This window comes from Nelumbo lutea, chromosome 6 (assembly GCF_056320005.1).
Source record: "Nelumbo lutea isolate HS-2025 chromosome 6, American lotus-T2T, whole genome shotgun sequence".
NCBI classification, from domain to species: domain Eukaryota; kingdom Viridiplantae; phylum Streptophyta; class Magnoliopsida; order Proteales; family Nelumbonaceae; genus Nelumbo; species Nelumbo lutea.
Genome location: NC_142689.1, coordinates 23,336,070 through 23,349,638, shown reverse-complemented (window position 1 = coordinate 23,349,638; position 13,569 = coordinate 23,336,070). Strand labels below are relative to the sequence as shown.

Here is a 13,569-nt window from a genome sequence, read left to right as displayed (position 1 = left end):
GAGAATGGCCTCTTTGCGGAAGAAAATCTGAAGGTTACATCTATAATTCTGTATCCAGTTCACCCTTCCCAAGACCAGATAGTTGGGACCAACATTTGTTAATGGCCCTAATTTTCATGTTTGAGTATGTGCTAAGTATATTTTTATTATCCTAAACTTGGGAATATAAATCTGTACTTGTATAAAGGCAGCATATTAGCAATCCACTTTTTTTTCAACTTTCTTATTTACCTATTCTTTCTAGATGAAATCCATGAATCGTTGTCCCACATCAGCATTAGGGTTAACCATTCTTAGTCTGGCCTGGATATGTGTGTGTGTGTTATATTACAATGGATATAGTTAGAAATGACTTCAAGTGTCCATAATTTAACAATGGATATAGCATTAAAGAAAATGGAATGGCGAAACAGGATTCATGTAGCTGACCCCATATAGTTGGGATAAGGCTTGGATGATGATTATGATAATATTGACATGTATATTGTTGCATAATATTTATTATAACATATGATTATGCAGGCCTAGAAAGCTGGAAAGCTTGGCCCTTGCCCAGCCTAGCCCATGATGGCTTGGAGCGGGTTGGGAGGTCGGACCTGTATTGGGGCTAATCTTTTCCAAGTTTATTCTTTGTGTGGAAGATCCTTTTTCTGTATTTTTTCTGGTCTTTCTTGTTGTTTTTTGGTTGTTTGTTTTGGGTTCAGGGGCCTTTTCCTATAGAACACCTTTTGTTGTGTTTTTACCGCTCATTTCTTATAAATGTTATTATTGTTGAACAAAAAATAATTTGACTATCTTTTTTTTTCCCATCAGGTCCAGCTATTGATATATTTCATGCTCAAATATGCAATGGAGATTTTACTTTCTGAATCTAGTGTCATTACATCATACTACTTTAGTTGGTCAACTAGCTCAGTGGCAATTTTTCTTGCATGCCTTGGTCTAACAGTTCTTCCGGTAAATATCGTTGTTGGCAACTATATCAGCAACATGTTTGAAGACAGGTAAAATTTTAGATGGGGCATTGTTTTGATATAGTACTTGCATTGGTTTTTAGGTATAATGAATAGAGAAGATATTAATATATCATTTCTAAGCATTACTATGCCTTTATTGCCTTACGTTTTTTATAACAAATAAAGAAAATTGTATTAATGAAAACCAGCAAAACATGAGATGTGAAAGCTGTGGCTCAAGTAAAAAACAGCCATTAGCAATACATAGAAATATATACCAGCTCCCAGATCTCCAACAAGCTCACAAACAAAATACCTGGGTCTGCCTACACAGCAGATATCAAGGAGCCACCTTGTGAAGCAGAAACAGATAAACTAGGTCCACAAAGGGGGCATTTGAGAGCACTGAACGAACCTCTGACCAGTGAAAATGTCTGTTCAGCTGTTGGGGGTCATTCAGTGTTGCCATGGAATCCTCATCTGAATGCTGGTATATCAGCTCTAAAATTCTGAGATCACTCCACCTCCAAATGCAGTCAAATGTAATTTTAGAATTTCCCGGACCAAAGATACCCTCAATAAAATGGTATTATTCTTTTATTTTCCTCACATTAAAATCCCCAAACCCACTGAAGAAACATATTACCTCCTGTTTTCTTTTCTCACCTGTGGCAATTATTCTCCAATCGAGTGGAAGGACTTTTCTCCAGCTTTCTTCTCAGGAGCAATCTTGTGTATGTTTTGATACCATTGAACAAACACAACTCTTCTATATCTACTCCGTTAACAAGAAAAGGAAATAGGTGCATCTCCTTTCTCTCCTCTATTGATGCTTGCTTTTATGTTTGTGTTCTGAACTAAAATTCCATTTCAATCTCCCTATTTTTAGTTGGTTCTGTTATGTTCTTTGGTGTACATTGATGAGACTCAAGAAAGAATCTGTAATTGAATATATAGCCCTAACTTTTGATTCTGCCATTTTATTTGATATTCATTGAGATCAATGCATGTCTCTAATGCAATGAGGCTAACTGTGCAATAAGAGGAATTCTTTCTAATCATTCAAATGTGAAGGATGGGCTCCCAAGGTCCATGAATTAATTGTTCAGTTTTTAATTGGCATAAGAAGTCTAGAAATAAGAATAATGTTTTAAAAATTTTTCTTTTTCATCAGTGTTTATAATTACTTCTAGAAGAATAGCACCTCTTTATTATTTATTAGGATTGAGTATAATTTGCCACAAGGTCATTTAATAATGTCAGACAATAGATCATTTACAAAAAAAAAAGCTCCCTGTTTTTTGTTGATTCTATGATTTTCTTTGTTATTTCTACTTTGTTTTTATTTTTCCATCCATGTTCTTATTCCTTTTAATCAAGGCTCTAAGTATCGATATCCCAATACACATGAAGTCACGAACATGTGCATCGAATGTTTTGAACCCACATAATTTTATTTTTTTCAAAAACGGTCAGGGTGTCAGTCTTATGCCTGCCTACTCCCTGAAAATGGTCAAATCCCCAAAAGCCCAGTATAAGGTGTATTGGGGGCTTGCTGATATGATGCAATATGCTTGGCACAGGGTTATTGTATTGAAATTTTGATCCTTGCTTTTAATATAACCATTCATTTTAAATTTCTTATTGCTATTTTATGCTGTTTCTTTTGCGTGTGTGTGTGTTTATATCACCACGACCATTGAGTAAAAATGGAACATGCCAGGTGAAAGTGAAGAGTGATTGTGCTTTCACGGTTTCGTTTCTTTCTTTTTATTGGAAACCTTTGGAGTATCCTTGCAAAACAAACTGATGCAATAAACAATTGAAAAATCTTCTGTAATTGTAATTTGCCTTTTATGAAAAATGGGAAGGGAATTTATTTTCCAGTTGTTTTACTCATGCATGGTGCTGAGGTGATCATTGTGAAGGACTAAAATAGACCTGGAATAAGAAGCCTCCAATATAATAGTATTAAAGAATTATATAAAACAAAATTAAAAGGATTTGAGGTAAAAAAGATATAAAAGTTAGGCTGTAAAAGTACTAATGAAGATATGTTTATTTTGTTTGGTTATTGCAGTCAATGAGACCTGTGAATTCTTCTCCTATGGTTGAAATTCAAGTTATGATATATGTAATTCATGCATGGCATGCTTCAGGTCTGGGGGTGGTTTCTGCTGTAATCAGTTGATCATTTTTTCTTTGTATTACTAATTGCAGGCAAATTTTGCTGGCATCTGAAATTATAGTGTGCATAGGAATACTGCTAAGCTTCCATATAATAATTCCATATTCTGTGCCCCAATATGTCTGCTCGGCACTCATCACATTTGTAGCTGCTGAAGTTCTTGAAGGTAAATATATAACCATTTATTTATTATTATTATTATTATTTATTTATTTTTACTGTTACTGTTATTGTCATTGTTGCTGTTATTATTATTAGGGTTAATTACTTAAAGTGCCCCTGCACTTTTGGATATTCAATTTTCACTAACATGAGGCTGTTAAGATGGATGGAACAGATGGGAAGACTCTTTGGCCTTTATTTATTCTTCAAATTTTAAAATATGCCATGGCAGCCAAAATCGACAGGACCAAAGCTCACTGCTACTTGTCCCTCTTTTGTGTTGCGTTGTATGGCTTTACCTTCCCTCTTCTAATCTTCCTCTTGCCTCCCGATCCGAAATTTCTTCCACCGTTCCACCCAACATCGAAACATTCAATTCTACATTGTATTGAGGTCACTTGTACTACTCCGGAATTCTTTTTTTCTTCTTGTTTTTTTGGATCTTTATTTTATTTTCTGTTTTTTTTGTTACTATAAATTATAATTTGATTAAATGAGAATCGATGGTTCAGCCAAGAAGAATGTGATGACGGGATGCATATTTGTAGTTGAGTGTTATAGATGTATGAACTAGGGAGATGCCTTGCATTTTTCTTTGAGAAAATTTGGAATTGGTTTTTGTCTCTCTTTGGTTGCAGGTCAAATCCTCCTTCAGATGTGGTAGGCCTTTTTAGCCCAAGTTTGTTTTTTTTTTTTGACTATTGAAGAAAAGAGGAAGAGTAATGTGGAGAGCTACAAGAGCAACTATCATCTGGTCAATCTGGGAAGAAAGGAATAATAGAATTTTTCAAGGGATTGAAAGATCTAAGGAGCACGTCATTGACTGCATAACTATTAAGGTCATTCATTGGTTGAAATCGATTGAATTATTCAAAAACTATTCAATTGAGGACATTTTTAGAGGGTAGTCAGAGGTAGCAAGTTCTTCAACTATAAAGAATGTAGTTCAGGTTCAATGGATCCCTGCAGCACAAAGGGTGAAGTTGAATTTTGATGGGAGCTCATTGGGTAAACCGGGACCCTCTAGAGTTGGGGGAGCATTCAGAGATGGGGAGGGTAGACTGGTTGCACTATATTCTGGTCCAATGGGTGTGGGTGACTCACTACGAGCTGAGGTTATGCCCTTGCTTCAAGGCTTGAGGTTGGATAAGCAGTGTGGATTCCACAATTTTGAGGTGGAAGGAGACTCCAAGTTACCAGTAGGATGGCTGCAGATGAAAAGTTTGGGGGTTTGGGCTTAGACAGAAAATGAGGGAAATTTCTTGCCTGACAGAAAAAGTTTGGTGCACTCTTTACATGGACCAGGTTAGCCAATGGTTTATCTGATACCTTGGCAAAGCAGGAAGCCCAACACTCCAAGTTACTAATCTGTTTTGGGCTGTGTTGTAATCTTTGAGATAAACTCTGGGATCAAGACTCTTGCTGTGGGTGGTTGACATTTGTACTCCTTAATCTAACTTATTAATACTGTCTCAAATAAATAAAATTAAAAAGCTAAAGAATAGAAGAAAAAAATACAGAAAATAGTATTATTGCAAGATAGTGGGAGATTTAATGTTTATTTTGCACAAAACTAGAAAACAGAGTGAAGAAAAGAACAGTGTGTGTAGAAACCATTTGATGCTGTATAGCTATAAGAGAACAAAGTTGCTACATTTGGTATCTAGATAGTGGGAGCTTTAATGTTTATTTTGCACAAAACTAGAAAACAGAGTGAAGAAAAGAACAGTGTGTAGAGTGTTGGCACTTATGATCCTAAACTGTGGAATGGAGTCTCACCAACTCAAATGAAGGGGTAATGGAGTTTCAGTGCTAAAATAGGAGTGCTCCCACTTTTTTTCTGGAAAGCGGGTTACTTTAGGAAAGAATCTTGTTTACAAACAGGCAACCCAATGAAATAAAATTTCAAAAGGTATATAGAGGATATAGGATGTTGGCTGCTATCTGTTAGTAAGTCTCTATTGAGATAGGTCATCCAAGGTTGACCTCATCTGGACAGAGAACCCTTGGACTTAGAGGTTTGTAGGCAAGATGGAGTTCTCTTCTGTTTATACTCAGTAGCAAGTTGAGGTCCAATGTTGGTAATAAAAAATCAAAAAATTAGAGGGCTATGGTTAAATTGAACAAAACTCTAACCCCAAGTGAATAGGGCTGACCTAGACTGCAAGATTCAACAGACAATCTAAAAATGTCGTCTGATGAACAGTATAAATTGGTCACAAAATTTCTCCATGTGGTTGAAATAGAGTTGGTCGTGTAGGGAATCTCTGTATTTAACTCGACTAGGAGATTTACTAGCCACATGGATGGATCTTGTGCCCAATCCAGACCATTCATCAGGTGGGGGTTCCTTTGGATTGGTAATGCTTTGAAATCTGCAATCCAAGTCAACCCTATTCTGAATTCTGATTCAAGTTTTTCTATAAATAATCTCTCTGATGGTTCTATGTTTTAATTTAAAAGTTGTCCATTGTAGAGAACATTGATGTGGGCCCCACAGCTGTGGTCCCTCTCTGTCCGTAGTGTAGAATGTATCTAGTCACAGCTGTGGTCAATTTGTTATTCTGTTATTCCTAGTTGCTATTTACTTTTCAGTTTTATATTGTTTGTTATGTGTTAGCAGTTATGATGTAAACACCAAGGGCAGATATATCCTTTCATGTAACTAGCATAACATATATATATTAAATTAAAGTGGTGGTGGCAGAATATTGACATTCTGTTCTCCTCAAAATCTGTGTTCTACTGCTCTCTCACCACTCTTTCTTCTACTTCTTCTTCACTTTCTCTTCTCATCGAACCTGAAATTTCTTAGTGGTCAAGACTGATAGCAGTCTTGAACACCTACATCCATAAAAGAGAGCTTATCTAGAACACCTGGCAAGGTCTTTTGGGCCAAATTCTTTTCCATGAATCTACTAAATGACCCAGCTAGCAAACCTGCTCCTATAGATGTAATGATATAACGCTGAAACAATGTTGTTCCCTGACAGTAGGAATTCCCCATTCCTTTGGCCAGGCTATGATGGCAGAAACATAATAGAAACGCTTTTGAATGCAGAAGACCAAGAAAATAAAATAAAGATACAAGAGTTCAAGAGCAAGCATCTAAATAATGCACCTATACCCAAATTATCCATACCCCATCTGAAAATACTCTGATATTGAATGGTGATTACTTGATCTAGGTGTTAACTTGTTCTGTGCAATTTGATAATATCTCTACTTTTACTATTTTGGTTTCCTTAATGGCATCGTATTTACATTATCCAGAATTAAAGTGTAAGGTGTTTTATTGATATTTTTGTTTTGATCAGTATGTTAATATTGATCTTATTTCTGCAATCAGGTTTGATGTTGTCCCGTTTGAGCATGTTTTTAATCTTCCACTCTCATTTGCTTGACTGATGCAGGTGTCAACCTATCTCTGTTATCTCGGGTCATGTCATCCAGGCTCTCTCGTGGGACCTACAATGGTGGACTACTTTCAACAGAAGCAGGGACCTTGGCTCGGGTGGTCGCTGATGGCACTATTACACTGGCTGGGTACTTGGGTGAAAGCAAGCTCTTGAATGTCACCTTACTCCCTTCCCTCTTCATCTGCATAAGCTCCATAATTGCCACCTTCTTCACCTACAACTCTCTCTATTGATAAATTCCCACTTGCACAAAACTGCCCTTGATCACCTAGCGTCTCCAGATCTCTATCCGATTTTTTCCCATCAAGGGACCTAGCCTATTTTGTCATTGTCAATGGTGTACACAAAGCTAGTTCATTGGTTGGCTCAGTAACAAGTGCTCTCAATCTTATTTATGGAGGTCCCATTGATTGCAAATTCTGCCATCAATCATGTGCGACTAATATGTCCACCTGTCATACGTTTGGGTATCCATGGAAGAAGATGTTGCGTGCTTTTGAGAGCTTAAGCACATATCACAGAGGAGAGAATTGTGGCTCTCTATTCATCTAGGAATTTATTTTCAGGGTCTTAAGTTTTCTAGGACTTGAAGTTACACTGAACAATTGTTAGCATGTGCTTTTTACTTCTCTTGATGGCGGTGTTGTTTGGACAGTCCAAAAGAAAGGTCGTTATTGGAAGGCCTCGATAAGGAAGCTGATTTGATTTCTGCGCTACAGTCCACCAAAGGACAACTCAATGAATGTAGCCACTTATTGGTGAGCAAAGATTTGTATCATTCACTTCCAAATATCCAATGTATTTGTAGCAGTATAGAGAACAAAAGTATTTTTATGCGTTGTTATACTTGTTGAGGTGTGTTTCTGGCCCTCTTGTATTTCTTTCTCCTATCTTCTTTTTTAATAAATCATTTCTTTTACTAAGAAAATGAAATGTTATACTTGTTTAGAGAAGTTTTGTCCATTTGCATCCTCTTAGCTTGAAGTATACAAATTGTAGTAGTTAGTACATGACCAACACCTTATTTTTTTTCTTTTCTGAAATCTCCTCACTTGACGCTCCATTTTGGCATTTCTTGCTAGTGAGCTACATATACAGCATGCCTGAAAACCTTTTTTAGTTCATCATTATTCTTAATTGTCTCTTAATTTGCATTAATTATGAATGAACCATCTTCCAGACATTTAAAGAGGAGATTTTATAGTGGATACTGTTTTTTGATGACAGCATTGATTAACGAGATTTGAGATGGGCTGAATGCAAAGTTAGAACAATTGAGAATGCTTTAAAACAAGGAAGGAAAAAAGTTTCTTTTTTTTTATAGTAAAAGAAAAAAGTTTATTAAAATAAAAAGAGAGAAGGGACAGAGATAGGAGAAAGAAATACAAGAGGGCACAGGTACAAACCTCCACCGAACCACAAGTGGTTAATTTAGAGTATTCGTAGTTGTCAATTTTAATTGAGCTATCATTACTTCTATTTTTACTAAAATCATATGTATTCTATGTTGATATGATTAGAAATTAAAAGCAATTAGAAACTGATGAATTACAATCAGGTGATTTTTCATCTTAAGTTTGGAAGACCAAATTTTGATTTTTCATATTAAGTTTCAAATGAAGCTTCCTATCCTTCTGGACTTAAATATTTCATTTAAGACCCAAAAGCTCTTTACATGTTTTGGTCATTTAGACTGTTGAAAAAGACATGCCAAAGGACACCTAAAAAAGGACAAAAAAGACATTGGATAGCAAGTAGTCTACCCCCAATGAGTGAGAGCTGTTAAAGAGCTTCTTTCTAACTATTCAGTGTATGCATAGATAATTGACCAGTTAAAGTAAATAGTTGTGATCAAATTTCAAGCTGAATTATGACCAAATATCTATTGGTAGGGCTCATTTAGTGGAGTTCGTCTGCTGACCACAACACATTGCTGGCCACACTCTTTCTGTCGTGTTTTAAGAGTACCGGTGAACACAGCACAACTGATGTTTCATATATGTGGCTGGATGAGCGTGGCCAACAATGTGTTGTGGTTAGCAGATCCGGACTCCATTTAGTGATGTGCCGATATAATTTAAGGTTCAAAGTATCAATACAGGCTGATATGCCAGTAGGATGTATCAATGCTTTTTTTATGTTTTATTTTTTTAAAATCGGTTTAGAGGGGTCGGTTTAAGACCCAGCTACCTTCTGAACCATGGTCTGACTCGATACAACCCTAATATGGGTGTATCGAGAAGCAATTGGCATGATACGGGCCGATATGTGTCGATACTTTGAACCTTAATCTAATTTTAATATATCCATGGTGTAAATTCAAGCCTGATCAGAAAAAAGTTTATGGATCCTGTTCCCGCTGAATCCAAACCTTCATAGTTGGCAATTTTTATTAATCGAGTCATTTATTCAAATAATTGGTCGTTAAAAACCCAATTAACAAATCTTGGATTATGAGCCCTTATTTAAACATGTAGGGAGAGGCTGTACCTTGGTTGCAAGGGTTCGGTTGATCCCATTACAACCTAGATGATCAGGTAATCTTGAAAACAGCCTCTCTTGGGCTCTCTTGGGCTGCTTTTTTCTATTAAAACATGTAGAGGGGGAGGAGGGGAGAACTTGGGGGAGTTGAACTACTAAATTATCCGTAATATTTTCCGGGTCTCATTATCAACTAAATTTTGCCCTTCAAAATCTCACCTTGTTCTGGTTGTGGTTAGGAGATTTGAGTTAATAGAAGCGCAAAAAAATCAACTAATAATTAATTACGAAGGAATGGTGATAAACCTGAATTAAAATGATAATAAGTGGGCTACCATTAATTAATTAAAGGCAGTAGCAGCTACCAGGTATATTGATCCAAGCCAACACAGATCAGCAACTGTGATCCAAGCCAACCTGTGATCCAAGCCGACACAGATCAGAAGTGCCCAATTCTGTTTTTGTTGGCCGTTGACGTATGGGCTTGTGCTTTAGTTTTTACTTTTTAGGTAGAGATAAATGAGGGAAGAGAACTAAGAAGTGGTGTGGCGTTGGTTTAGGGAGAGGCGTCATGCTTCCTGCATTTGACATTTGAAGAAGGTGGAATCTTTGGGTGTGAGTGGCTATGCGTCAACTGTTCATTTTTTAGGTTTGTGCTGCCGAGAAACCGAAACGGGAATCTTTGCATCGCCCTGAAGTTTCGCCACAATATGTTTTTATAGGAGACTGCCTCCTTGTTAGCTTTGCTTCGTATACAACAAACACATATCCAATAAGATCGAATATTCATTTTGAAGTTGGAAACTGAGTGCCTAATTAATGATGGGTTTTGGGTTCTCGAGACTTACTTTTGCTCTTCTTGCCGCGATTCTCTTCTTTCATGGCTTCTGCAATTCACAAGAAGGTATTTCTCTCTCTCTCTCTCTCTCTCTCTCTCTCTCTCTCTCTCTCTTTTAAAGCAGTCTTAATCACACTGAGAATTTCTTGTTCTTTTAAGAAAAATCGACTAACGCTGTGTGCATTTGATAAACTTCACGACCAGACCCATATTACAGATTTGTTCAGCACGCAACTTCAGCTCCTACTGTATCATACTACGACTACATAATTATCGGAGGAGGAACTTCCGGCTGTCCTCTGGCCGCCACTCTGTCCTTGAATGCTAGTGTCTTGTTAATTGAGAGAGGAGGCTCTCCTTACGGGAACCACAACATAAGCAATTTAGCTTCCTTTGCCAACACACTCTCCGACTACTCTCCCACGTCGCCGGCACATCATTTTGTCTCCGAGGACGGTGTCCGTAACGCCCGTGCCCGAGTCTTGGGCGGAGGAAGCTGCTTGAATGCCGGGTTCTACACGCGGGCCGACACCGAGTACGTGAAGGAAGCAGGTTGGGATGACAAACTTGTCAACCAGTCCTACCGTTGGGTCGAGAAGGTGGTCGCGAATGAGCCGCCGTTGTTGCAGTGGCAATCGGCGGTTAGAGGTGGACTGCTTGAAGCGGGCATCACACCTTATAATGGGTTTACATACGATCACATCTACGGCACCAAGGTAGGTGGAACCATCTTCGATGGCCGTGGCCATCGGCACACTGCCGCAGATTTGCTCAAGCACGCCGACCCCAGAAGGCTCACCGTTCTTCTACGTGGCACCGTGCACAAGATCACGTTTAGAATCAAAGGCAAGAATCTGTTTACGTAATTTGCTTGCATGAATGTCCATCAGTCCATGAATGCAATCATGTATGCTTAAGTTACTGTATATGAAAATCATCAAAATGCTGATTAATTATAAGGTTGTTCCAGTCGATTTGTTATAAGAACGCCGGCCGGACTGTTAATTACAGTCACCATAATAACTTTTCAGGGAAAGCAAGACCAACTGCCCATGGCGTGATCTTCAGAGATGAATCAGGAGTCAAGCACAGAGCATACCTGAACAAGGGATCAAAGAATGAGATCGTGCTATCAGCTGGAGCTCTAGGAAGCCCACAGTTGTTGATGTTGAGTGGGGTAGGACCAGCTGAACATCTTACGTTCCATAAGATCAGGGTGGTGGTTGATCGGCCCATGGTTGGCCAAGGAATGTCAGACAATCCCATGAATGCCATCTACGTCCCCTCCCCCATCCCCGTTGAGGTCTCCCTCATACAGGTCGTCGGCATTACCCGTTTTGGAACCTACATTGAAGCGGCCAGTGGTGCCAACTTCGCTGCTCAGGGCTCCGCCATTCCAAGGAACTTTGGAATGTTTTCTCCTCAGGTTCTTAATTTAATCAAGCAAATCTCATCTCATCTCTCTCTCTCTCTCTCTCTCTCTCTCTCTCTCTGAATAATTAAGGTAACTAAATCAAATTGGGGTTCTTTTTATGGAAGCAGATTGGGCAGCTAGCGACAGTGCCCCCCAAGCAGAGGACTCCGGAAGCCATAGCTAAGGCAGTGGATGCCATGAATGCACTTCCAGATGAAGCTTTCAGAGGTGGGTTCCTACTTGAGAAAATAATGGGTCCTATCTCAACTGGTCATCTTGAGCTCAGAAGCAGGAACCCAGAACACAACCCGTCGGTTACCTTCAACTACTTCAAGCACCCCACGGACCTGAAGAGGTGCGTTGATGGCATAAATACAATCAGGAAGGTGATTGAGTCCAGAGCGTTCTCCAGGTTTAGGTACCCATACATCTCCGTGGGAGCCCTTATCAACATGACGGCGAACTTCCCGGTGAACTTGCTGCCGAGGCACGACAACGATTCTACGTCCATGGAGCAGTTTTGCAAGGATACTGTGATGACCATATGGCATTACCATGGGGGCTGCCAGGTTGGTAGGGTGGTCGACCATGACTACAAGGTCCTGGGTGTGGACGCACTCAGAGTCATTGATGGGTCGACCTTCAATTACTCTCCTGGTACCAATCCTCAGGCCACTGTTATGATGCTTGGAAGGTATTCATCTTCATGGACATCACTACTTGTGATCTCTGTGACTATACTATATTGATTGCTGATCACTAAATTTAATTTGGTAATATGCAGATACATGGGTGTGAGAATGCTAAGGGAGAGGCTGACTATGGAAGAATCCAGTTGAAACTGAAAAAGATGATCGGTCAGAGACTCAGAGCTAGTGCAATTGTTTAGGAAAGATGAAGCTGTGGTCGTGTCAGGAATAGCTACTGATTTACTACTTGGGTCGAATTAAGTAATTTTGATGTAATTGGGTGTAATAGAATCATCCTATTTTAAGGGTGAAGCAAGATCAGCTTTTATTCTTTGTTTCTTTTTGGGTCATATATTATATTTGGAAGAAGGGCTAAACAAAACAAGGAGTCCGACTCCAATTGTCATATTTATGATCGATGTTATCTTCGACCCTTAGCAAGAACTCACATCCTCAGAAAAATTTCTGCCAGACAAATAACAATTTGTCCTTCCCCATTTCAAAATTTAAGTCGTTTTTGGTGCAGGGGATGTGAGTACTGGCCTTAGCAATCCAATTTGCAGCCTCATTTTGCTTCTTTATATCACTGACAAAATATAAATTTCATCGAATCGAATCGCATATTCAAATTATATCAGTTGGCATAGACGGATATCATGGCAAGTTGGCAACACTACCAACAACCTGGGAACTGTTTTCAATGCAGAATTAATTGTTACTTGTTAGGCATGTATTAGTAGGTAGGGGTGTCAATTGGACTGGATTTGGTCAAATCTGATCCAGTGTGAGTCCGTATATACAAAAGAGCTCCAATCTAATCTAATGAATATTTTGGACCATTTTGGATTGGTCTAATTCAATGTTTGGACCATCTAATCTGTTCAAATTTATTTTAATTTAGATTAATTCTAACTCAAACCTAGTCCATTGACATATTCTATTCTCTATCAACAGATCAGATATTGGCTCAGTCAACCCAATCCAATATAAATTTATTATGGATGGACCAGGTCCAATCCAACCCAATAAATACCTTGAACCATTAAGTCTGGATTGGTCTAATCCAATATGTCTTGTTGGTTCATCCAATCTGTCCAAATTGATTTTGATTTGGACAGGGTTCAATCTAAAATTAGTCCATTTACACCCCTATTAATAGGAACTTGGACGAGAGATTGGATCCTATGAGCACATCCTTGTGAGTACACACGGAGTAAGTACTTGATAAAGATTTTGTCAACTCTCTTAAAATTTATGAAGTGCTTAATCAATGTGCATTCTGAGAATGCCTCCATCCTTTTCTTTTCTTTTTGGTGCTGCAGATGCTACTGATGTGTGGGTTGGAAGTACTGTTTTCTTCTGAGAAAAATGTATCTTTTTTTTGTTTAGAATCGTTGTTGTCAGGTAGGACGTTTTTTGGAA

At 38.4% G+C, this 13,569-nt stretch overlaps 2 protein-coding genes across 5 annotated transcripts in view; both read left to right on the top strand.

Moving 5' to 3' along the window:
• LOC148847943 (SPX domain-containing membrane protein At4g22990-like) overlaps positions 1-7,653 on the top strand; it is a 60,526-nt gene extending 52,873 nt beyond the window's left edge. For all 4 annotated transcript variants that reach the window (XM_088950565.1, XM_088950567.1, XM_088950569.1 and 1 more), the window contains 3 exons: positions 814-1,004; positions 3,177-3,310; positions 6,720-7,653. In XM_088950565.1, coding sequence (XP_088806691.1) covers positions 814-1,004; positions 3,177-3,310; positions 6,720-6,958 — 564 coding nt within the window. In that variant the 3' untranslated portion in view covers positions 6,959-7,653. The remainder of the gene's footprint in view (positions 1-813; positions 1,005-3,176; positions 3,311-6,719) is intronic.
• A 2,222-nt stretch (positions 7,654-9,875) lies between these two features.
• Positions 9,876-12,485, top strand: LOC148847942 (protein HOTHEAD-like). The gene is made up of 5 exons (XM_088951589.1): positions 9,876-10,110; positions 10,249-10,890; positions 11,076-11,470; positions 11,587-12,152; positions 12,243-12,485. Exons 1-5 carry the CDS (start codon positions 10,026-10,028, stop codon positions 12,295-12,297), a joined length of 1,743 nt encoding a protein of 580 aa, XP_088807715.1. The 5' UTR covers positions 9,876-10,025; the 3' UTR covers positions 12,298-12,485.
• Positions 12,486-13,569: the final 1,084 nt, after the last annotated feature.

Coding starts and splice junctions, on each gene's coding strand:
- LOC148847942 (XM_088951589.1), top strand. CDS start 10,026: ATGATGGGTTTTGGGTTCTCGAGACTTACTTTTGCTCTTCTTGCCGCG. Junction 10,111..10,248: donor CTTCTGCAATTCACAAGAAG/GTATTTCTCTCT, acceptor CTTCACGACCAG/ACCCATATTACAGATTTGTT. Junction 11,471..11,586: donor TTGGAATGTTTTCTCCTCAG/GTTCTTAATTTA, acceptor TTATGGAAGCAG/ATTGGGCAGCTAGCGACAGT.